Source organism: Ambystoma mexicanum, chromosome 8 (genome assembly GCF_040938575.1).
Source record: "Ambystoma mexicanum isolate Mex_15411 chromosome 8, UKY_AmexF1_1, whole genome shotgun sequence".
Taxonomy (NCBI): domain Eukaryota; kingdom Metazoa; phylum Chordata; class Amphibia; order Caudata; family Ambystomatidae; genus Ambystoma; species Ambystoma mexicanum.
Window position 1 is genome coordinate 1,243,865,722 of NC_090929.1, and position 26,682 is coordinate 1,243,892,403.

General features: G+C 47.4%; 1 protein-coding gene across 1 annotated transcript in view; it reads left to right on the forward strand.

The window, feature by feature from the left end:
• The window catches only part of MYOF (myoferlin), a 1,388,224-nt gene that overhangs the window by 132,780 nt on the left and 1,228,762 nt on the right, over positions 1-26,682 (forward strand). Inside the window, exon 2 of the mRNA XM_069611360.1 lies at positions 11,163-11,218. Within this exon, the coding sequence (XP_069467461.1) occupies positions 11,163-11,218 (56 nt within the window). The remainder of the gene's footprint in view (positions 1-11,162; positions 11,219-26,682) is intronic.

Here is a 26,682-nt window from a genome sequence, read left to right on the forward strand (position 1 = left end):
GCCTTGTCAGTCCGGCTCTTTGAGAAGTAAATTAGCAGATCCAAAATGACTGCTGCTATTTATGGCGTGCGCAATACGCAATGATGTCATAACGCTAAAAGCCATAAGTGCTGATGCAAAGTTTGATTTATAAATCCTGTGATCGGGTCATCTTTAAACCAGCTCAACCTTGTGTGCCTTTATAATTGTACAGTATCATGGATGTAAAATTTGCTATTCAAAGTAAAGGAAATAAATTATGAAAAAGTTGTCCATATGCATTTGGGGTGACCAAACAAATATGAAGTTTGTGCTTATCCCGCAATGACCCGTCCAAGGTGATAATGGTAAAAAATGTTGTTTTATGTAACTAATCAAATTTGATGAGCTAGAGAACCATGGAGAATCCTGTGGATCCCCCACTTAAAACCTTGCCTAAAGTCTCTTTCCAGGGGGCCAGGAGAGCGCAGACGCTTCCTGATACCAATTCTGGGGGTGATGTACTGCAGAAGAATCACCTGTGCGGAGATGAGGCCCAGGGTGGTGGGGTAAGTTTACAGAGTGAGAAACAGCGTTTCCTTGGAGAAAGATAATCTTGCCTCTGGGTTAAAGGAGGAATTGACTTATTGTCATTTTTAAAATATCTCAACCTCCTGTTAAAGATGGAACGATAAACTCACAGAGCGCTGTAATTGAAGAACCGGTCTTTTGTCTCCCTAAAAATATATATCCTCCCCAATGCCAATGGTAAACCAAAAGGGATGATGGAAATGTGTTATTTCCTGTTCCATCCATCTCTAAAAAATGTAATCCATATAATCCCTCTTCTAAGAATATAAAGTGAAATACAATCAAAGTAGTAGAAAAACATTTTCCTTTGGCAAAGTCAAGCAATTAAGACTGAGGGTCTGCAACCAAAGCCAATTAACCCACTTGAGAGGCCTTAAAGGCTGCAGCCGGAGGGAGTAGCAGAAGGAAGCTTGAACAGAAGCTGGAATGTTGGCAGAAGAGCAGGAGGCTGGTAGTTCGCTAGGAAGTGTGACCACAGAAGGGACACAAGAGCAAAATAAGAGCAGATTTCCCCTACAGGCTCCGAGTTGGTCCAGTGCTCATAAACCCTGCCTGGGTGTGGCTGCATTGGAAGAGACTTGGAGAAGCTGGCAGTCTTTCCAGGTGCGCCTAATTGCCGATAATGCAGAACTGAAGTCCTGTGTTTTACCCGAGGTCAGTGTGCAGAAGGAAGCTGTAGAAAAGACTCTCCATTAACAAGGCCAGATCCGAACGGTGTGGGTCCTGAGAGCGCCTGTGGTAGCAGTAGAAGAGAAAGAGAAGTCAAGAAGTGGAAGCAGCCCACAGTTATATGATAGGTTATTTATAATGCGCTTAATAATCTGAGGTTTCTAAGCGCGGACCCGGGGATCGAACCTGTTACTCCGTGTCGCCTTGCTTCCAAGGTGAGCACATTGCCCTTGAGCTATCCTCCCGAGACAGTTGCTGTAACTCTGGAGCCGGTGAATGAAGCACTGTACTCCAAAGCAGCAGAAACTCCTTGCTGGTAACTGTAACCAGCTGAAACTCACTCGCATAGAAGGTAAAGCGTGTGAAATTGTTCGTAGTTGTGGAAAGTCTTGTAGAACAAAGGAAAATATATTACATGCTTATTCTGTAGTAGCTAAAGTGCTTGCGTGTGAAGAAAGTCTTTTTTTCACTTTATTTTAAAAATCATTAACCGTAGAGGTTGCGTTTCGCGATAATAATTTAACAAGTTGTGGCAAACTTTCCCAAAGAGTAATTCACTTCATAGAGGTAGCGTACAAACTATTGTGTTTCCTCATCGTTGTCAAAGACTAATTCTGTCTAAATTAAATGGAACGCAAGTTGCAAGCTAGATTTTACCATCAAAGAGGAGTCCCGTATGCCTACACTTGATTTTGAAGTGCATCCGGACTCAAAATGAACATTTAATTGTTGTAGCACTCACAAATGGCCCAAGCACCCAAGCCAGTAGATTGAACCTTCCAAAGAGGAAAGCGGCACAATTAAGAACTGAACCTCGTTGTCTTGAAGTTGTTGGAGCTAATACAAACTCAGAGTCCTCTGATACAAGGGTGACAACGGTATATAAGACCGGGAGAGTGGCATTGCAGCTTTGGGGTTAGCCCTAGAAACGAGAAGGTGCACATGAAGCTGGGGAAGGGAGCTGGGTGATTGTAACAATAATTAATCAGCAGCTGTGGCAGTTAGAAGCTAAGGCAGACTTTGTGGTAGCTACAATACTTGGAGGAGATGCATAGAGGCTGCCCTTTCTTGTAATAGTGGAAAGAAGAGTGCCTTGCCCACCTGGAGAGGTCAAAGAGTCTTGTTTAAGTTGCCAAACACATTTCCTCAGTGTCCATTTGCAGCAGAAGTATTAGAAATGTGGTTTTCTAGATTTTTGATGAAGTAGAACCAGCCTGTGAGGCAAAGAAGCTTGCTCTCACAGTAATATTGGCGGGAAGAAGTTGCCAAAGAAAGAGCAACTCCCTTAAGAGCAGCTTCCCGACAAGTTGTATTCAAGACACCGCAGAAGTCACAAAAGTAAAGTTGTTATCCAAGTGGTACTTTCTTATTTTGAACTTTATACAGGATTACCATTGGTGCCGTTTCATTTGTGGAACTTTAAAAGGGAAGCTTTTCATCCAACGAAGAAGAAACTGTAAAACATTAGAACAAACATGCAGAGCATTGTGTTCAGGCGCAGAGATGACTGATAGGCCAGTAACTATGTGCCAACTGGAACAAATGTGATGTTCAAAGGAGCCATATCTGGTCTAATTTCATGAAACTATTAGTATGCAAAGTTATTTTAAGTTCTATTTGGTATTTGTAAATCTGCTACATGTAGTTGCCTCCTATGAGCTGTTGGAAGGTCCGTTGCAATCCCAAATATGTTGATACTGTGGGGGGCAAGCATGGGTAGTGACAGCAATCGGTGACGAGCTGCCATTCTGGCATGGCACTGGCATTCTAGAAAAGATTTGTACCCTGGCACTTAATTAGGAACGGGGTGCAGCTGATTTCCCTACCAATCGCATCCTGGTTCTACTCCCTTCTTTGTGCACTTGCCAGCACCTTTTTCCAGGTTGAAGTAGACTGCTGGTGGCATACATGCTAAAAAGCAATCTACATGGCAACCTACACCTAGCAAATGTACTGCATTGCAAGAGAATTGGGCGGGAAAATGTCACTTTTGCTTATGCTTTTGTACATCATTGCACCAACCCTGATTTGAGCACTCAGTAATGTGGTGGCTGTAGATTCCTGAAGGTGGCTTTTTGTGGCAGGTTTTGTGGGGCTGCTTCTTTTACAGTGGTTTGCAGTCACATTTTGGTGGAGATGTGGCACTCTGCTCATGATCTCAGCATTTATACTTCTGAGTGCTCACAGCTGCTGCCCATGGAACCGCTCTTTCCCTATAGTTACTGGTGGAGGAAAAGACCCCCTGGATGTTGGGGTCAAGTGGGTATAATGGCCGTGTGGTGGGCACCAGCCCTCTACTCCTCACCTTGCTATTTGCATTTCTGAGCGGTTTCTTAAAGCACATTCAGTCTGTCAGGAAACAGGAGAATGGGTGAGGCGATTTGTGACTTGTGATTGATGAATTTACATAGACCCTTTAAGAGAAATCTTCAGTTCCGACTTAGATGGCCTAAAGAAGCGTGGCGTGAGAAGTGGTGTTAATATTTTCTTATGTTGTGAGAAACGTGACGGTACTCCCGTGCCTCCTCCGCTCAGATGGCCAGGCAAGGGCCATCGCTTTTGGATCCCGACCCTGGTGGTGGACAAGCAACAGAGTCACCTTGTGGTGGAGGGTCTTTGGGAATTGGCGATGGAGTGCCGAGCAGCGAGACATGGTAACCTCCTTTTCCTGAAACCAAGCCTGAAAGTGGAACTCTGAGGTGCGGAAGGGAACCGCAGAAGTGTTTGAGGAAAACCTCAACGGTGATACCTAAGCTGGAGGAGACTGATGAACTGACATACTACCCCTTGGCAGAGCAGGGGCTCTGGGGTGAAGAGGCGAGGGAGCTGTGGCTCCAAGGAGCCATTGTGGTGAGATGGAAAGGCTGTGGAGAGGGCCATCCTGCCCTTATGTAAGCCAGGCATACTCATTTTCTTGCCGTGGTCAGGAGTGTCTGAATGGCAGATGGCTAGACCCTGACCTCCGCTGCGGTACTCTGGAAGCTGATAGCCAGAAAATGCAAACAAAATCACGGCTGGTGAATCACACAGACTCGCAATGTGATACGCGCATATAAACACTATATAGCGAATGAGAGCGGAATGAAAGCAAAGCCATTATTGTAATCCTTCACAACTGTGAGACCATCGGATAATGCCGACTGGGAAAGAAGGAACACAAAGGATCTAAATAAAGGCACGTTAAGGGAAAGGACTGTATGCAGCAAGACAAACTAATAGAACTGTGTGTTATACAAATTGCGCAAGGAAGATTACGTTGTAAGATTTGGTGTACTGGAAGAAGGAAATGGACATCCCAAGGGTAGCTGTGTGAGTTCCGAAGTGCAAGCGAAGTGGCGCTGGCAATCAAGTAACGCAGTGAGAGCTGACAAAAGGCTGTATACAAGAAAGGAACACTTAAAGGGCCAGAGCAACTAAAGCCCAACTAAATCTAGTGTACTGACAAGGAAGGGCAAGTTAGACGTTACTCCCATCCTGAAGCATAAATAAAGGTTTTCAAACTGGATCTCTTGTGTGAAACTGCTGATGCCATGTCTGTCTCACAATGTGCAGATTAAAAATACAAGCAACCGTACACTAATTTCATGATGGTTTTGTTTTCGATGCCTGCTAGTCGGTGATGTTGGTATGTGCGTCGGTGATGTTGATGGCCTATATGTGTGACTCATCCTGGAGCTCCACTGATCAACATTGTGCCCTTTCATTTGCCTTGAACAGTTGTGCATTTCTTAATTAAAACTCTAATATTTGTAAAGTTCTAAGTTGCTAGTATTTGCATTCAGTATATTGAAAGGAGTCTCGCCTCACTTCTCCGCCCATCCCCTTTTTGTTATCCAGTCACCCTGCCCATTTTTTGTCTAAATAAAATCCATGGGGCAAAAGTGAAGGTCTACATTAGACTAGATTTATCTCTGCCTCTGTTTGGCTAGTGGCTATTCTATACGTCCATCCCTTGGACACAGCAACTATCTAAATTCATTCAGAGCTACGCTCTTCCACCGAAAGAATGTCTAATGGAAATGGCTTAGTCTGTTCCATGTCAGTTTGCGACACCCATTTTTTTTACCTAATTTTCTTCAAAGAAATTACTTTGAAAAAAACTCATTTTTTTGTTTGTTTTGCTCCCGGATCTCCTCCTTCCCTATACTATTACCCCAACTCCCACCCTCATTTTAACCCCTTTCCTCCCTGTATATTTCGATTAATATTTTCCAAGTAATTTCTTCATAGAAAATTGCTTCGAAGAACGTATGTAGAAAAATAACGCATTACCACCTTAGTCGCATGCACGTCTAATTGTTTGAAACACCACAGGAGTAGGGCTTGTCTCCTTTAGTGATCTCCAGATCTGAGGCAAAGTACAGTTAAGGTTGCTTTGATCAAACATGTGATCGTCTGAGAGTAAAGTTAAAACCAATGTTCACAATTGTTCAACCTGCGCTGGCCAATACATCTTCTACTCGTTAGTGCGTTTGCCAGGCAAATACTAAGGTCCCTATCATAAGTTTGGTGATTTCTCTGCGTTATCACAGAGATACCACCAAACTGTATTACTGTTGCTGCCACTTGATCTGGCGGCATTACCGCCAGGTTACAAGTGGCGGTGACAGCATAAGTCCCAAATGTGTTTGAGTCCATAGGTCTCACTGGTGGCTATTTGGCGGAATTACAGCAGCGGTAATTCTGCCATGGCAATTCCACCGGAATTTGGCAGCAAGCTGGCGAATTTACCTGCAGCTCACTTTAGGCCAATGTTATAGTTGGTTGGTGCGGTAATGCAGCACTATACAGTAATACCACCACATTTTACCTGCACCGCCCAACTGAGGCCCTAAGTCTCCAAAAGCTAGCGCAGGTCGTTGGCAAGCCATGCTATTCAAGAGAAGTAAGACCAACAAAGTTCCCGTGCCCTAAAGGAGGGGAGAGCAAGCGAGATCAGTCCAATCTGGAAGCATTCCCTTTGCGAGTCGCATGCCCTTGGCAACAGAGTTGTTCCATTCGAAAGGTGTACAAGGTTGTTTGAAATACCTGCAAGATATTGGGTATGAACATATTCCTAAATTGTTGCAAGCCATTTTGGAGAAACGTGTTCCCTAAAAGCCAGCATAAAGTTCTACACTGGCCCTACTGAGGTGAAAAGGAAATACTCTGCACATACAACACATTCGGCAGCAAGAAAACTGTGTTCTCTGTGCAAGATGGGACCACTCGGGTTAGGAGAAAGACTACCAGATGTCTAGTCCAGGAAATCCCTTGTGTCCAAGGATTGGTTATTTTTCTAGATTTGGACGAAAGGGTCACCATCAGGGAATTGCGCTTTCTATCAGAACAATCAATACGGTTCATATTTTTTTTTCTTGCGCAAACCAGGATTCTATTCGCTTTCTTAAAAATCAACCACTAATTCTACTTTTATTTGCACACCTAAAAATAGTTCTAACCAGTGCATGAATTCAAGATTTCATGTGCATTGCCGGCAGTACTGTTCACACTACCTCTGGCGACTATCCATTGATGTTGGAGATGAGATTTAACTCTGACGAAGGGAACCTGGTAGTCCTGATGGTTGCATCCTTCAGGATTTCTCACAGATGGAACTTGAAAATAAAATGGGTGAAATTATTCTTACACAACCATCTCCTTATATGATTATCTTCAGAGTCCTGCCAGGTTGTTGAGCCTTCTGTTGGGAGGAATGAAAAACACTTCCCTTGACGTCGCCTGGTGGTGTATTTGTGCACCTTCAGGCTTTGCTCCCCTTTGCTTTCCTGATTATACATTAGGTGCATCTATTGATCTATTGCAGCAAGATAGTAAAACTACTAAAAAGCGATGGTTTGCCTTTCTTCTTTTGCAATGAATTTCCCGGATTGACACTTGTAATGTTTCACTTCACTAGCAAACCATTGTTAAAAATTAAAAAATAAGCACTCCTAAACTGCCATTGCCCCACAGCCCACCAGGAAAACTTTAATCAAGATGATTATTATTTTTTTAAATAGTCACTAGTTGGCTTTAACATTGTTTGAAAACTGTGTATACTTTTAGCTCTATGAAGCAGTCACCAGCTCGGCGTGAACATCCATTCAAGGATACCAAATTAAAGTTAAGAGTACTAATGTGGAAGGGTGTCTGCGAGGACGGACTTGTTGAAACTCCTCACTGAGAACATTGGACTGAATAGACTATAAAGAGTGAAGGCAAGTCCCTGTTAACACAGACTCCAGAGTGGATACAACCCTCTAGGGAAATAAGCCAGGAGATAGCTTGCACGGATAATAAGGTTTAATTGCACAAAATATCAGCAAAGGACTCTGCTGCTCCAGAAAGTTCCCACTCCAGAATGCATGACTGTGCCTTTTGCGGGACCACATTGTCCCAGATGACATCACATGTAGGGTCTAAATCAGCACATTTCATTGGGAGGACAGTATACATAATCCTGCTCTGTATGGGATGCCAGGCTACAATTGGTTGGTTCTTCCGCCGTTGATCAGGCTCCACGTGGGTCCGCTGGGCCCATCTTGTTGTCTAGTGAAGGTCAGGTCGCTCATGAAATAGTGTTGCATCTAATCTTGCACACTAAGCCTACTACTACATCACTGTGGCATGCACCTGGGCGGCTCGGGATTGGTTCCAGGGTGAAGGGGGGATGAAATAGCCACACTGACCCACACATTCTGGGATCCTCTCGCACCCAAGGTCTCCACCCGGGTTTTGATCGATAATTGATGTCTCATATTACAAAGGATGTATTCATGCTGGGGGGGTCAAACAGTCGTGCATGCTTAGATCTTTTATGGTCACTTGATTTGTGCTAGGAAAGGGGTTGCTTCCTTATCATGGAATGCAAGGGTGTGGGGGTCGGGTCGGTGGTGTGGGGTTGGCTTTGGGCTGGCTGGCTGGCTGGCTGGCTGGCTGGCTGGGTGGGTGGGGGGGTTAGAGGCAGACCGGTAGCTTAGTGGTGATGAATGGGCACTGCAGAGAGCCTGGTGTTGTCTCACGCTCTTGCAGGGTGCATTCCTCTGAAAGATGCTGTTTGCCACAGTGACGAGATATGGGGGAAGTGGACTTCCGTGAGAACTGGCGGTGCAGATTCATTCTGTCTTTCTGCTTAATGATGTTGGGTCTAGTGAAATCTTTCCATGGAGCTCGGCTGGCACAGCGCGATGAAGCCTGTGCTTTTGCCATAACTATAAAATGTCATTCATTTCCATGTGTCTCCTAATGCCATGCATCTGTTTGCGCTAGGTTACCTCTGCATCAAGTTTCATAGTGGATTCACCTCACCTGAAGGTGCTTAAGGGGGTGGGATAAACTAATTTCAATCCCAACAAGAGGCCAAGCACTGACCGAACAGAAATTATACACCATAGTCATTTAATTCTCAAGCATTGGTTTAGTTTGTGAAAGAGGATCTTCCGAGGTTTACCCCTCGTTTGTAAGTTAATTAAAAATAAATAGCAATTCCAGCTCTGTGCACATGATTTTGGGATCTGGTTTCTAGTGCCCCTGGATTGGTTGAACTGATCTCCACCATCCAGCTACTCAGGTGTCTGCTTCTCGTTTGGGGATGCCAAAACGTCTGACATTGATTGGTTGCAGACCAAGGGCTTATTGCGAGATGTGCTTTTATAAATGAGCTACTGGTTTGCACATGACCTAAATAAATCTTTTTCTGTGTCGCCGCCTTGCGTGAGATGGACTCCCACTGTAAAGTGTAGATAGTGTGTTGTGTGAATATTTAAAGGAAAGCAATAACTAGGCCAAAAGGTCATACAAAACAGACTCTAGTTACGTTCTTGGATTCACATGATCATCATCAACAAAGTGTGTGCAACTCCCATCATTTTAATGCAAGATCAACTGAAGCCGGCTAGAAGCCAGGCACTCCCGTCTGCATTAAAACACAATGCCAGATCAACTGAAGCCGGCTAGAAGCCAGGCACTCCCGTCTGCATTAAAACACAATGCCAGATCAACTGAAGCCGGCTAGAAGCCAGGCACTCCCGTCTGCATTAAAACACAATGCCAGATCAACTGAAGCCGGCTAGAAGCCAGGCACTCCCGTCTGCATTAAAATACAATGCCAGATCAACTGAAGCCGGCTAGAAGCCAGGCACTCCCGTCTGCATTAAAATACAATGCCAGATCAACTGAAGCCGGCTAGAAGCCAGGCACTCCCGTCTGCATTAAAACACAATGCCAGATCAACTGAAGCCGGCTAGAAGCCAGGCACTCCCGTCTGCATTAAAACACAATGCCAGATCAACTGAAGACGGCTAGAAGCCAGGCACTCCCGTCTGCATTAAAATACAATGCCAGATCAAATGAAGCTGGCTAGAATCCAGGCACCCATCGGAAGGATTTTTAACGGCACCACTATCTTAGATGTAAATACATGATCTGGTTATGAGTATATGGATAGGATCCCTCGGTAGTGCTTTCGGTTAGAATATTTTCGGAAGCAGCATTTGTGTAATAAGATTGTCTGCGGATAATTTGATGCAGAACTAGTAACATTGCAAAATTGTGTGATTAATTTATAAGAAAGACTAACTGAGATGAGGAAGGACTGTCGGGTAAAGGAGAAAGGGTCAGTCTTGTGTACAGCCTGCATGCAATCTGAAGATGTTAATCTGTGGGAATCGCGGATAGCTTGGAGCCCGCACAGTGCTTTGAATCAACCAGTCAATGGGTCTTTTATTCTCAGTCGTGATGGGGTGGACTTGGCAGCGACTCAAGCTACTACAGAACCCTTTGAAACAAAAGAAGGGTAAATATTGCACACTGGAGTTGAATGTAATATGAACCATTCATGTTTTTGTCTTTCTTTTTGGTCTAAGCAATGCCACACCCAAGGTCGTGAGCCACTGACTTGCCCTTCTTGCAGGCCAAGGGACCACCCTGTGAGGTGGCCCTTGTGACCAAGTCATTTACATTAATGTCTGTTCAATTTTTTAGGCCCTTTTTTAAAGTAAGTTCTTTGCAGCTTTACAATCAGCTGTGTGGTGTTGTTGGTCATATGGCTTCATGACTGACGCTGACATATGTGACCAATAGTAGTAGAGCGGGGGGTTGGAGGATTAAATTATCTGGCGATTGAGACATGTTCCGTTCCTCAGAATGAGATGGGGATTCAACGCTTGAAGTTGGTTAGAAGCCTACATAGAGGGTTGCTCTTTTGGAGCATCCCTGGCCGTAAGAGGGCTGACTATGGGCAAGCGTTATGCCCAGTGTGGGCCGTTTGCCTCAGACCTGGGGAATACCAGCACTTCGCAAATTTGAAATCTGGCAACACCGATGTAGCCTGAGTTGGGGTAAGTTGATTACCCTTAAATGTGTAGGAATAGCCCTATTACAGGGCTTAGAAGTGGTAGGAATCCAGCATGAAGTGCTGTTTATTAAAAATATATATCAGTTACTTTGAGCCAGTTCCGTTTGCCATCTCGCATAGACTTACCGCACCACACCTCCAGTCTGTTGGAGTTTAGCACACCTTTCTTGAATTCTAAAAGTAACTGGAGGTGTTGCTGTTCACATGATCTGGAAAGCTTGACTGATCTTATGCTCTCTGGTCTATGCCTGCCCGCAGAGCTTACTGCCATCACCCAATGCTGTTGCAATAATCACGTGATGTTATTGAATTAGTTTATTTAGAGATCGCCCACGGCTATACAATATTAATGTGTATCATAGGGCGAACCACGGCGAGACATACACCCAGGGGTGATTGGTTAACGTGTTTAAATATGTGCACGTGTGTTTTGGAGGCGTTTCATCGCCAGCTGCAAATGCGAGGCTTGTTGTGCAGCATGCTGACCGATGCGTTGGGATGCATGGTGGTAGCGCTTGGGTCACGTGTACGCGCGATGGTCGTGTGCTCACAACGGTTGACATTTCCTTTTTGTTGAAGGTAAAACTTGTAACTTCTTCTCTCGTAGGTGAAAAAAAGAAAACCAAGTCCATCGACAGTGAACTCAACCCCCAGTGGAATGAGGTGAGAATGCATTGTTATGCTTTTATGTTTACTGCTTTGAAGATCGTGCAAACGTTTCCAGTGCTGGCCTCGCAAAAAGGTGAGGCCACTGAAAGACGCTCACTATTTACACATTGAACGCACCTTCTGTAACCGAGTGATATCGTGTTAACATCCACCGATGCGTATGTCCTTGGTAACGAGGCTGTAGGGCAAGCCATTTGTGACGTCAGATCCTCAAGTCTTGATGGACGCTGCTATTCCATTGTTACAGGGAGTTTACCCTACAGAACCTGTGGGAGATACACAGACGTACGTTTTTTTTATCAGCCTTCAAAAAATATCGGTTGATAAAAACCGAGACGAGCCATGCTGTCATCCGACTGGGATCACTTTTGCTCTGACCTCAACCGCTGGTTGAAATGGCCCATAGCCCACAAGCCACTTTCTGGACCAAAGCAAGAAAAGTTATGCAAAAATGTACAATGCAATGTGTACAGGTGCTGCAGATTGCTCCTTTTTAAAGCCTGATTTTTCAGCTAGTGAAAGTGAAAGCCCTTTTCACATCGACCACACGTTTTTCCATGACGGAGCGGATGGATGGGGAAAAAAAACTTTAATATAACCAACTGTGTGCGAAAAAGAGGCAGTGTGTGCACATGCTGCCGTGTTATAAATACTGGAAATTATGGCGGAAATGAGCAGTCCAAGCACGAGTCCGAAGTAAAAGTTAAACCCATGTTATTAACCAGGGTCGGACTGGGACAACAAATAGGCCCGGACACACACACAAAATGTGGCCCACACCTCGCCTCAAAAAAGTGGTCCACTCCTTGCCTCACGACCCTTGACCTCTGACATCAGCAGAAGTGATGTCATTTGACCCCAACCCAGATGAAACGTGACCTTTCACCCCTTGACAAAACAGGAAATGGCATCAAATTGCATTGTCCCTAAGTACACTGTGAAACATATGGTTATGATTTCACTAACGTGATATGTATTTCATACAAGAATGGATCACCATATGTATCATTAATATCTGTGTGTATAGATCCATATTGTCAAATTACTGTGAATGCAAGCAGACGTCCAAGGCCAAATGATGTTATTGTATAGCACTTACGCTTAAGCTCTTTTTTATAACACAAATATGCATACAATATCACCCAACCTGTGTCGGTACTCCTTTATCGACCTAAGGATGAAAGGCTGAGATGGCCTTGCTGGGATTCAAACCTGCAGATCACACACACGTTGCAGCAGCGAGCACTCAACCTACTGAGCTATCATATCGGCTATAGTAAAACTAGCAATTATTCTGTAGTGGATACCATTAAACAGGTAACTGAGATTTAAAAGCAGGACAGTTGAGTTCATCTGCGGGTCTGGTGCAAAGTTGGCCGCATGTCAAGTCTGCATGCATCTATTTTCAGGTTTCAGAGGTTGGCAAAATAGGGAAATCGCCGCACTCACACGACATCCCATATTCTGAGCACTCGTTACCTCATACATGCAAACAAACATCCTGAACAGCATGCCGGTGAGATGGGAAAGATAGACACATTACAACAAAGCATTCATTAAGGCACAATGAAGTCAATGGCCACTTGATGTGATATGGTCAAATATTTGTACACTACACTGTACACAAGCTTTTAGGCACAAGGATTTTGTCAAGTGACTGAGGACACTGAGATGGAATGTCATGTGATGATCGTAACAGACAACGGCAGAAAAAAAACCTACTATAACTGCAACTTGCGAAAGGCAAAATACATAGTCCGAAAAGGATGCTTATTCTACTCTAAAATTGGTTTATCACTAATACATATTTATTACTAATACAACAGCACAGCAACTCCAGGGGCACCGTGCCCGCTGGAGTGGCGGCACAGTGACAGCCGGCAGCAGCCCCGGCCCCTCAACTTTGCATGCTGCAGCTGCATGTGATTGATGCTTGCATCATAATTTATGATGCACACATCTTGCATGCAAATAAATCATCAAAGCAAGGTAACATTTGTTACCTTGCTTTGATGAGTTATGCCGTTGCAGGTATTTTTCTTCTCTCAAAAATATATATACTTTGTTCAATTATTATCTTTTTTGTCCAAACCAGCCCAGACATGGCCAAAAACCAGCCCCCACTCCCGAGGGACGATTTCGGCCAATCCAACCCTGTTATTAACTTTGTCAGGGTGGACGTGATAACTACCTACAGGTCCAGGGGCAGGGTGTACACTGGAAGTAATAAGTGAAATGCAGGTAAAGTTGGCAGGGCGGCGGTCCCCTCAGATTCACGTCCTAACTATGGGAATGTTGATGCTCCCCAGATTTCCCTAAATAAAGCTTCTTAATCTCTGTTCAGGTTTCTATTGCCCCGCACTCTTCTTGGCAGTCTTAGTCCCAGGGACATAGCACCGATCTTTATTCCTGCAGATCTACCAGCAAGGATGTCCTCCCCCTTGCTTTGCGTTTGTTGTTGTTTTGATTATGATGGTATTGATTTCCATCCAAGGTATTCTCTGCTGGGCCAATCAGCAGCAACAAGATATTCTCTCTGCCCAGTTTGCACTCCTCGGCCAGTTGTGGAGCTTCCATTTTTTTTTCTTTTTTCCAGGTCTTGCTTAAACCCTTTGACAGCCGCTGACATACACAGCTAAAGGGTCTAATCAGAGGCCTTCTCAATAGTAGCTTTAAGGATCATACTCTCCTCTTCATTACTTCTGCTCTCCGCCTTGTACCTCTTTTTTTCCCATTATGTGACTGCTACTGCATAGCCCTGACTTTTTTTTTATAGTACTCTAAATGAATGTGATATGTCAAAGATTGTGATTGGTTATTCCTAACTCTCTCTCCTCTCAGTATGTGATTGGGTTATTCCCAATTCCTGATGGTTCCCTTTCAGATGTTGCTCCTCCTCCTTCTTTTAGAGCTTTTTCAACTCTAATTATGGTTTCCCTGTGGGTAAGCTGTGCTAATTAACGCTAGTATGGCAGTGGCTGAGGATTTAAATGGCCTGTCACTAATTTTGTGGGAAGGCAGAAAGTCTGCTTTGCTGCTAGGCATTACGTACTGCCATTGGCTTTGTGTAGGACTATGGAAGCTCAGGAGCAAGTGAAGTGCATTCTAGAACTGCATGTCGGGACAGAGGACAATACAGAGCTTGCAAGCAGACATGCAAAAGCCAGCTGCAGCTTGCGGAAGAGGTCTATGCGGGGGAGACTGCATGTACTATATAAATCAATGCAGGGAACATCCGCGTAGAGGCTAATGTTACCACTTTTATACAAAAATGCATGGGAAAACTCAGCAGAAATAAGCAGTCTTTTGTTAAACGGATAAAAACTCCAATTTGGCATGAAAAGCAGAACAGTTCATAGGAAAATGAAAAATCGAATTGAGCCCTGAGTTGTCTGTCTTCCTTTACAGGACTGGTGATCAGCTTATACAATACAGAGGGATTAAAAATATGCATGTTGCGTTTGATTGCAAACAATTTATAACGTTGCCCTGTTTTGTGGAAATGTAAAAGAAATGTGTGGGAAAATAAAATGACTTTCAAAGGCTGCATTTGTGAATAAAGCCAGGAATTCTACCCTGGACAGCCATCAAATGGCATTCCTCCCCCTGCCACAGCAGTGTCTTTTTTTCTGGTTCTACCTTTCTCCTCACAAGACCGATCATCTCCTAATTTACCCTGGTCCTACCAACTCCACTGTCTTATTTGCTGCAAGACCACTGGGCCACATGTACACTTGTGCTATAGGTACCTGGCTAAATCTCAAGGAAACCACCATAGAATAAGGCTGTAGTCGTACACTGAGTGAATCCTTCTTGAACATTGTTTCAGGTGTGGCCCGAATAACCTGCATTTATTGACACACTGCTGTGCTCAGTAATCGCTGCCCTGGCGTCTCAGTTGGCAGTGGCTGGTATGTGCCCACCTTGTGCTTCCCTCACCATGCCTCTTCGTCCATGTGCCACTTCACCAATGCTTTTCATGCCCACATCTGTGTCCTGAGCACCTTCAGCCACACTCTGGGGATCCCTCAGCAATGCTATGCCCATCTTCAACTGCTTCTCTTTGTTACAAGAGGCTGGTACGGCAAAAGAGTTCAGCCTGGGTATGGGGTGCAGAGTATCCAGTGATTTTACTGAAAAACCTTTAAATTAAGCATTTTTACCGAAATATGTTTATCAAAAAAACAAAGAATTAAACAAAATATATATATGGGGGTGTGAGGTAAGGTGTTAAAACGGGTGGAGAAGGGTTTGGGGGTGGGGTTTTAAACATAGGGCAAGAGGGGGTTTCAGAGCCCCCCCAAGTACAAAAATAATTCTGTGATTTATCGGTTCAATGTGTGCAGTCTGGCGGGTGGACACCAAGACTGGGTTCTGGCTTCGTTAGGCCTGTGAGGCGCTTGTGTGCAGCTAGGCTGGCTTGTCGTGGGATATAGCTGCGTTTTATTAGAATGTTGAGGTGTTAGTGGGATAGTGTTCGTATGTGAAAAGGTAGGCCGAATTGATCGAGGGGTATAGCTGCACTCTAATTGTGTGATGGTGTAGAGTAGAGAGTAAGCATAGTGTTACATGGTAGTCCATCCACACAGCGCCCACACACAATGTGCATAAACGCGGCAGGCGACAGGGTAGGGAACAAGGGGGAAAAAAAAAAATTCCCACAGGCCATGCACAGCAACAATGCAAAGATCAACCATCGCACACAGCCTAGCGACACCCCATACTGTGCAAGTGCTAAGACACAGACAGGAGGGAAACTGGAACAGACAGACCACCACTGCTCTAGGCTTCACGACATCTCTGGAGAATCACACGAGGTGAGGGAGAGGGGAGGAGAAAGGAAGTAGAGAAACAAAACAAGCGACCACCACACCAGCCCCCACGACACCCCATGTAGTGCTGGGGGGGGCGTGACCGCAAGGGGGGGAGGAAACGAACAAACCATCACACTAGGTCAAGGGTACTGTTCAGGTAGAGCAAGTGAAGAAAGGAGGGGGGGAAGAGAACAGAGAATAAAACAGTGGAAGGCGCAGAGTAGCAGAGAAGCAGAGGGGGAGGGCAAATGCAGTTGTAGAGGTCAGTGGAGTGTTGTAAGGGAGTAGAAATGTAGGCGAAGATTCACAGTGACGATGGGCAGAGCATGATACAGGGGAGGTCCAGCATGACATTAGAGGGGTGAAGAACCATGAGTCAATGTGTCCAGAAGATCAATCCAAGCGATGCAAAAGGCTATTGATGGTGAACCCTTCGTGACACGAGGCAAATCCTGGAATGAATGGGACGGGAAATGGTAGAGGGGGGGGGGGGGAGAGAGCTCAGGGAAAGCAGGGCAGTGGAGGTCAAAAGAGGCAAGAACAGGGGGCACACAGCAACATTACGGGGACTAGAGGGCTGGGGGCATACAGCAACATTGAGGGGAACCAGAGGACTGGGGAACACAGCGATGACACGGGAGCCAGAGGGGCTGGTGGTATACAGTCATTACGGGGACCAGAGGGAGATGGGGGACACAGCGAGATCATCGCGGACTGGGGTACACAGCAATATGGGGACCAGAGCAGTGAGGCACATAGCGAGATCACGAGGAACCAGAGGGGGTTGGGAGCTCACAGCTACATGAGCGACCAGAGGGTTTGGGGGCACACAGCGACATCACAGGGACCAGAGGTTTGGGCCACACAGTGACATTACGGGGGACCAGAAGGGGCTGGGGGTACACAGCACCATCCCGGGAGACCAGAGGGGGCTGGGGTTTACGCAGCGACATTACGGGGGACCAGAGGGGCTGGGGCATCGAACTGTGAATCTCAATTACTCTGAGGTTCTTTGTAGGTCCTGTAAAAAAAATATTCTGCAGCTCTTGATTTGGTAGTTTGATGACTTTGCTTCTGACAATCCTACAGCAGCAGAGTTGGTGGTATAGTAGGATATAGCTTTGAAGCATGCTATCCTTTACATCCGATTCCTTCTGTTTTCAAAATGTAAGACTTGGGACCACCTTGAAGGTGGGGCTGGAAAAGTTGTCTAGGCTACATGTGAACAATGGTCTACTAACCACCATTAACCAGCCAGCCATGCTTCAGTCTTAATTATGGTTCACCCTTTTGTCCCGTAATTGCAGAAACCCATGCAAAAAACAATACCAGAGTCCCTTTTTTTTCCGAGGACTTTACCTTTTGTTTAGACTCCGCGGGACATTGACATTTCGTTCTTGGATAACTCTGCATCGAGGGGGAACGGACCGAATTCACCAGCACTCCTGGGTTTGGCTAGGGCTATGTCATTCCACACGCAGATACTTCTTTTGTCTTTTTTGTCTTATCTATCATTAAAGTACTCGGTCCTCAGGCGTCACGCTCTACAGGGTTCAGCAGGTGTCCATCCTGCAACAGGCTCGTCCCAACTTCAGACCCCCCATGCCCTCTCCCTATGTTGACTTGGCCCAGACCACGGTTGGCAATCATGTTCGGCGTGTGACTCGCTGTTATCGAAGGCACTGAACAGACTAGCCAGGTGGAGGGAACTCTTCCAGAGGTTGCCTACAGAGGATCTCAAGAACTTTGTGAAGCATCGAACCAGGCAGGTAGGGCCAAAATGTTCCAGCGCACCTCGCAAGGGAGACTTCCCAGCAACTCTCCTGCATGGGAGAGACCGGGCAGGTCCTTAAACCGGCACGTGCACCGAGGCAGGCTGCTGCAGCTACCGGTCTTCGGGTCGAGGGATCCTCAGATCCTCCCGGGCGCAGTGTTGAGGGACCGGAAGGTTCTTGTACCGGGGCTACACCTGAGGGGCTCTACCCTTTTACCGGCACCATGGCTGAGGGGCTATGCCCTAACACCGGCAATACCTCCGAGGGGGCGCCTAAACACAGCTCTACCAGCCCCCGAGTGGAGGGTGTCACACCTACCGGGCCGAGGCCTGAGGAGCAGGGTAGGCCTCCGGATCCACAAGCAAAAGTCTTGGACGAGGCCGGGCCCAGCGGGCTGAGCAACACATTGCAGGCACGTGGCAGGCAGCTCGACAAAATGGCCGCTGCGCCAGAAAGAGGCACCCGTCCGACGCCATTCCAGGAATTCGGCAAAGAACGAGTGTCAAGGTGGGACTGGCCTCAACCAGGTACGTGCCCTACAGTCTACCCTTCATTTGCGCAAGGCAGCTTAACTTTGCGTCCATATGGACACGGTATGCAGCGGCTCCAGCAGCCCCCTGCTACCAAGTCGGTACCCCCTGCCACCTCTTTGGCAAGTCAGGTGGTGCTCTCCAAGAATTTCTCGGCATCATGAGGTCTCCTCATTCGGGGGTATCCTGAAAGATGCCATCGGGGGAAGTCTTCCCTCCATGCAAACGGCACCACAGATGCCTCCATTGGGGCCCCAGGCCCCGGTGCAGCTGCCTCCTCTGGCTCCACAGCCAACTCTGCAACCTCCGGCCCCTGCACCCCAGCCTCGGGTGCCATCTACTTCTCCTCCACAGGATCCTCCAGATTCGCAGGATACGGACGAGGAGGACCTGGACACGCCATCCTCAGCTAGGGCCTTCCATGAACGTCTTGCTGGCTTGGTGGAGTACCTGGGCCTCCCCCAACCCGAGGTCGAACAGCCGGCATAGGGGGTTCTGGCAGAAGTCCTCACGTGATGCCCCTCTGCCAACACAGGGAATTCCACTGCAAACCGATGTAGTCTCCCTGGCCATGAAGGGTTGGCTCGAGCCCTACTCTGCCCAGCCAGTCAATCGACGCCTGGACGCCAAGTACAGGCAGATGGAGGGGGATACACTCTTGCTCTTGACCCATCCTCAGCCGCACTCCTCGGTGATTGCTGTGGAATCGCGATACTCCAAGTCTCAGTAGTCCTCAGCCGCCGCCTCTGTGGCGCTGCTAGGCAAGGAGGAGACGGTCTTGGAGGCGTACGACAAGAAAATCTATTCCAACGCGTCCTTGTACCTCCGTCAGGCCAACGCAGATGCCATGCTGGCTGCCGCCAACCCGAGGTTATGGCGGGAAATTGCAGACTTCCTCCTGGAACTACCCACCCAGTGGCAATCACGCTTTAGGGTTAGCTGAAGCCAAGCTTGTGGCGCATGACCTTGTGGAATCCACAGTGGCTCATATCGATACCTCAGGCCGTGCCATCAGCATTGCCACAGACATGAGGACAGCCTGGCTCCAGGCAACGAAATCAACCCGGATGTCCAGGAGCGCATCCTAGATCTTCCATTCGAGGATGGGTACCTCTTCCACTCATCTACAGATGAAGAGCTGGACAAAAAGAACAGCTCACAAACTGCAAGTCTTGTCCATTCTTACAAAGACCATGCCCAAAGCATAAACCCAATCTCACCAGCGCTCGGGCAGGGTTCCATGGCTTCCAGGAACGTAGATTCAGGCAGCCGGACCGCTCGCCGTCTCAGAACCGGCGCAAACAACAAAAGGGGGGGAGAGTAAGGGCTTTTTCCAGACCCCCTCCTCAGCGTCAGCCTCCGGGGGAAAGAAGGCATGACACGCCCCTTCGCGTCCACGTGTCTCCGTTGGGGGCAGGCTTGCTCTCCATGCACAATTCTGGTGCCAGAATTTCGCGGACCACTGGATCCCCTCCATAGTATCCTAGGGGTACCGCCTTCCTCTCCCCTCTCATCCCCTCCTCTCCCACAGGTTGGGACAGAAACTCTTTTGGCAGAGATCCGTTCGCTCGTATAGAGCCAGGCAGTGGAGGAAGTTCCAGCCTCCCAGCGAGGCTTTGACTTTCACTCCAGGATTTTTTGCCATTCAGAAGAAGAACCAGACGGGCCTGAGAGTTGTGCTGGACCTTTCCACCCTCAAACTCTCCTTACCCCTGCAAAAGTTCAAGATGGTTATGCCAGCTTTTATAGCGCAGACATTGGACAAGGGAGACTGGATGTGCTCCCTGGACCTGAAGGATGCATACCTACACGTCCCGATTTGGCAACCCCATCATTCTCTCCTACGGTTCAGGATCATGGGCTACCATTTTCAATACAAAGTCCTTCCATTTGGCCTGAACTCGACCCCCAGAGTCTTTACCAGACTCATGAACACAGGGCAGCCCTCCTCAGAGCACAGGGCCTCTACATATACCCATACCTCAACTGGCTCATCAGGGCTACAACTCCGGAAGCGGTTCACCACTCTTCCCATGCCCTTATGAACACACTGCACAATCTGGGCTTCTCGCTCAACCTCAAGAAGTCCCAGCTGCAGCCTACGCAGATTCTGACATTCCTGGGACTTATTTGCGACACGTGCTCCGAGAGGGTCTTTCCGTCGGAGGACAAAATCTCAGCCATCAAGAGGGCCACCGCCCACTTCCTCAGCAGAGAGGTGACCTCGGCATGGTGCTACCAACATATCCTGGGTCTACAGGCGGCGGTCCTGTTAGCCATGCCGCACACAAGACTAAGGATGAGAAGGATTCAGCTGCACTTCGCGGCCTCGTGGAATTAGGAGCGTGGCTCGCAATCCGAGATCATCAACGTGCCTCCATCTCTCGACCCGGACCTAACCTGGTGGTCCATGGACTGCAACCTACGGACGGGCAAGCCCTTTCAGCTGCCCTCTCCGCAGGCCACCATCACCACAGACTCCTTGCACGAGGGCTGGGGAGCCACCCTGGACGATCTATCGGTCCACGGCACCTGGACTCGACAGGAACAGGAATACCACATCAATTGGTTGGAGCTGAACGTCATCTGGCTAGTGCTCAGAGCATTCCTATCACTTCTCAAGGGCAAGGTTGTCCTCATCCAGACAGACAACTCGACTAGCATGTACTATGTCAACAAGCAGGGAGGCACCAGATCCTCTCCTCTGTGCAGACTGGCGATCAGCATGTGGGCATGGGCCCTAGAAAACGACATTTACCTCTCGCCAGTCCACCTTCTGGGGGAATCCAACCTATAGGCGGACAGGCTCAGCAGGCTGGGAGCAGACATTTACGAGTGCCAGCTAAACAAACCCGTTATTCAGGAGATCTTCAACAGGTGGTGTCACCCCCAGGTGGATCTCTTTGCCACCTGGCACAACAATATGTGTCCCCAGTTTGCATCCTGGCACGGTCAGGACCCCGGCTCTCTGGGCGACGCATTTCACCTCCTTTGGACCGGCATGAAAGCCTACACCTTTCCGCCCTCTCGTCTGATCCACAGGGTAATTTGCAAGATCAAGGAGTCCCACCGACTCCTCATCATTTTTATGGCTCCTTGGTGGCCGGCCAGGTCATGGTTTTTGGAGCTCCTCAGCCTCTCGGAGGTGCCCCCTAAACACCTTCCGATGGGCCCGGCACATTTTCTGGCGCAGCGGGGGGGGGGGGGGTGCAGAATCGTTCCACCCTGCCCCAGGGAAACTAGCCCTCACAGCGTTGTACCTGAGCAGGTACTTTCTGCACCTTAGCCTCTCACAGGCCAATCTGGAGATCATACAGGGCGCCAGGAGCAAAGCCACCAGGGCCCAGTGGAAAATCAAATGGACCATATTCTGCCATTCGGCAGACTCCAAGGCAATTGACCCCTTGGCCTGCAATTCGGACGACGTGCTCTCCTTTTCGGTGCACCTCACTCATTCTGGCGTACAGGTGGACACCTGCTGCACATACCTTGCAGCCATTGAGGCTTACAGGAACTCGGAGGAAGGCATTTTTCCTCCTCCAACCCTATAGTCAAACATCTGACTGGTCTCGCTAGGCTCTACCCGCCCATCAAGAGACCGCACCCTGTGTGGGACCTTAACATAGTCTTGGGTGCCCTGGCGCACAAACCATTTCAGCCAATGGCGTCCGTGGACATCAGGCTGGCCACCTTCAAGACAGCCTTACTAGTCGGTCTTGCCTCGGCTCGCAGAGTCAGCGAGATCCAGGCGCTGGTCGCCTCTGAACCATATACCACCTTTCACAAGGACCAGGTAGTCATGCGGACGCACCCGGCATTTCTGCCAAAGTTCCATCTGCTTGTCACCTGAACGAGGAAGTAGTCCTTCCTACGTTCTTTCCTGATCCCAAGGACTAAGCACAGAGAGTGCTGCACTGCCTTGCTGTCAGGCGTGCCCTAAAATTCTACTTGGGCAGGACCAAGGGCTTCCGCAAGTCGGACGCCCTGTTTGTCATTTTCGGGGGACCGAGGCCAGGCTATCGGGCCTCTAAGGCCTCCATATCCTGCTGGATGGTCTCTGATATGAAAGAAGCATATGAGGGCCAGCACAAGCCGCTCCCGGCCAACATCCATGCCCACGCAGTCGGGGCCAAGGCAATGGCCATCGCATTCCAGCGCCACGTCCCTTGGCAATTCATAAACAGGGTGGCCACTTAGGCCTCTCCCTCAGCTTTCTGCAAGCATTACTGTTTGGATGCCAGCTCCCTCTGATGCGGCTTTCGGGCAGGCGGTTCTCCGGAAGGCTACAATCAGTTGTAATTGCCCATACAGTATGGCGGAAAAGGGACGGGACGTAAGAGTAATTATAAGTTACCGTAGTGACTAACGTACTTAGTCCATAGTCCCCTTTCCTCTAAACGTCCCACCAACCTCCCCCCTAATACTGGTGTCATTCGGCAATGTTAAATCTATTGTCGACGCATCAATGGGGACTGAAGTGTGGTGCCGGAGGGTGGTGTCAGGGCAGCGCATGCTTCCTGGGCCGCACCCCTGCGTGACTATAAATTTAAAAGGGAAGGAGGTTTTTTTCTGGTGAAAAAGGTTCTGTCTCCAGTCCCTTGGAAGGGACGCCCTTACAGTATGGAGGAAAGGGCACTATGGACTAAGAGTACGTTAGTCACTACAGTGAGTAACTTATAATTTATTTGCCCCCCTTTCTGCTGCATTACCTGAATACCACACAATCTTATATCACCCCTCCCTTGCTTGTGGTGAACTAAGTAACTTTTTAATTTCTAAATTATGCTGGGGTCTTTGGTGAAGATGATGTGGGTTGAACAGCTTTCACATGTTCTCAAGTTGCGCGGAAGTAGCTAAGCCAGACCTAATGTTTCTTTGCGTTCTGGAACATTCAGTGCTGTACTTACAATAATACAAGAATCCTGGGTGGGTGCCTCATTCAATCAGGCTGAACCTCACTTTATAAGTCTGTTTTCAGGCAACCTTGGAGTGGACAGTGCCCTCCCTGTCATTTTTTCCTCCCTCCCCACTGTCGTCTCAGCGTCTCTCCCCCACCCTTCAACTCCCCTGCCACCTACCTGAAAAGGTTAGACCCGAGAGGACCAGTGCTGCAGTGCCGCTTCTTTCATATCCGTGGCCCACACTGGAAATGGAAGATGGGCTCTGCTCAGCGCTTCGCTTCCATTTCTGTGGCAGCCATGTTGGATTACTATTTCTTTGAAAGAACTGGTTGCATGCTCATTGCAACCTGTTCTTTCAAAGAAATAAAGTCCTTTTAGCACCCCCGGACATTAACCATTATAACGAGTTACCCGGGCTGTACATGTGATAATGTCCCAGGGACCGCGTTAAAGGTCCTTGTCTTGCTCGTAACTAGCCATTATTCTCGTATCGTAACTAGTCATTATAACTAGTAAAGAGGGAACAGTAGCAAGGATTAACTACTCAAGCCTGACGTGAACACTCTAGTTCTGTGTCACCTATAAACTGTAGACATTTTCCCTTGTCACAACTCAAGACCCACTGTGTTTGTAATCTGAAAGTTAAATAATTTCCAGTAATAACATAATTGGCCAACGGCAATACATGCAAATTCTAATTATTGACTTGCTACCAGGTTTTCCTAAAGAAAATGTCTGGTCATCCTGGGTAGGGGTGAGCCCCCACCCACTTTTAAAATGGAAAAGGAAGTAAGAAGCCACTTTATGGCCAAGCCACTGCCCTTTTTAGAACCTCATTTGCTGGCAGTACCAACAGGGCTCCCTGGTGAAGAATGTAAAAAGTCAAAAACGTGATCCATGGCGCATCCTGTGTAAGATGTGTTTTTGCTCAAGTTTTAATTTTTCGGGTCTTTTTCAAGGAATAATCTGATCTGTTAAGGACACTAGACCTCCGCTCTGTAAATGCAGAGTTTTTGTGCCCAAAATGTATTGTCTTCCCTATAATCTTCATTAAATAAACAAGTAACAGTTGGGGCAGTTGATCTGCATGGTCTAGCCAGTTACTTTGGTGTGGTAAATCCCTCCAAGATTCTCTTGAAGCCCTTAATATCTCAAAGGCCTTTTGTGACAAATTGACTTCTGCCCTGCAGGAGTACAAGGAGACTAAAACGTGCACTCCACCCCCACACTTGTATACCACATCTACAAACCAAGAGCCAACATAATAATACAGGTAAAGCAGGCCCAGTCAAAAGATTTACCTCCTTTGCCTTGTCCGTTAATGTAGGCAGAGTGACGTCTATACTCTTAATAGGGGTGTGTATGAGATTTAGCAGCAACTCAAAAGGCGAAACATTACAGTCCAAAATAATGTCCCATCAAGGTTCTGTGAAAATATATACATTAATCAAACCCACCATGTACAATGATAACTAACACAAAAACAGTCCACTAATCCCACCCCTGAAGCAAGAACACAGAATAAGCAAAGTTAGTAGACGCAGCACTCGGGCTACTGAATCAGGAGTTAAAGGCAAGCAAGAACAACAATGCTCTTGAAAAAGGATATGCACTACTGAACTAAAATGTTCAAAGTGACTTAACCAGTCTCTAGGGCCAAACGTGAACCAAGGCGGCAGTTGGCAGTCAACTGTACCTTTTTTGCAGTACTTGTCGGTTCAGCAGAGCCAAACCAGACTTCTTGGTGCCGTGTAAAGATCAGGAGAGGGCAAAAGGCAGCAACAGATGGTCTTGCTGTTTCAAATGTGCTGAGCAGTTCTTGAAACATGCTCCAAGCAGTTCAATTACCATACACAATAGGATCCGAGCTGCCTTAGCTCTTGGGGTGCTGTGAGTCACAATACAGGGGCTCTGGGACAAGAGGAGTCCTTTTTTTTGTGCTCCCAAACACGGCAGAGGCTGGCACACAACTCAAGTGTCCTCCAACACAGTGGGGTCCTGGGTACAGCTGTGGCTGGCATAGAGGCGGGTCCTATCCCAGCAGCAGATCACTTCCGATTGTACCTGGGGATGGTTAGGGGGTAGAACTGGTCTCTGCCTTGGACACCTGGGTTCACCTCACAACTGGAGGACTTTAGAGAGGACTGCTCTCTCAGCAGGGCCCAACAATATCTTCTCAAGTTATAATCTAAAGATGCTTCAAGATGATTCCCAAAATTATTCAAAGGAGTGGTGGGAAACCCCTTCTTTTATAGGTAAAAGTTCACCGGTGAGTTTACTGAGTCTAGCCTGCTTTAGGGGTCAAATCCCTGCTCTTGAAATTAGTGGATGTTGCCCTTATGATGTAAGACCTTTGCTCCAGAGAAAGTGGTGATTTAAAATGAATGGGGAAATTTCGTTTTGCAACAAATATACAGATGAGATTCACTGCTTTGTAATTCTGATTTAAAATGAGCAGGGATGAATGAGAAGTTTTTGTTTTGCACCCTAAACACTGACTTGAAATGCAGTGGTTTATGGATTAGTTCTTTTGGGATACAGGAGCCCCGCCCCTCCCTCTGCCCCCGTTTGTATAGGAGTCAAGGGTTTCAGAAAACTGAACCAAGTCTTTTTGTGCTATACCGGCTCTAACACACTGGGCATGAGCATTGTTTGTTTGAAATTCTAACACTCATCCCGTGTTTTTCTCTATGGGAATTAATTGATTTACTTTAATCAAATGTGAGAAGAGTCTACGCAGTGTCTCCCACCTCCCCCACAATTTAATGGAAAGGATTAAGGCAGGCAGTTCCCAACACAATTCAATTTCAACAGAGATTGTGGTTTTCTATGGGGAAATAATGTGAATTAATACCTTGTGCGAAGAGAATACCCAGTTTCACCCCACTGCCCCCACCCCTTTACCCAATAATGGAAAGGGATAGAGGCAGATGGCTCCCCACACAATTCATGGCTTTGGGATATCTGCTTACATGGGAGCTCCCTCCTCAGGAAGCCAGCCAGATTTGTAAGACCCTCTTTTGGTAGGCAGCTCACACCTAGTCTCTCCCATAGCAATCTCCCTCCAGATGGGCCTCTCCCAGATAGGGCTCCCAGGTTTCCAGCCAAGGTTTACCCTGATGGCCTTGGTAGCTCTCTTTGCCTCTCTGCTAGTTTTTCCTTGCAAGATCTCCCGGAGTAAAGTCAGCAGCCAAAAAACCCTTTTCTGATGCAAACATATCCTCTTATAGCACAGATGACCTTGTCATTCCTACTGTCAGGATTGGCTAGCTTGCTCCCTTCACCTCCCCACCACACCCCGTGCCTGCTGATAGGACCAGGAATTGAGGAGTGTATGATGTAGGCTGAGAGGAGGAGAAAAGGTGCATCATTTCAAATTGACAGGGATTTTCAGATTGTGTTCTGAAACATCTCATAAGGTGACAGTTCCCTTGGTCT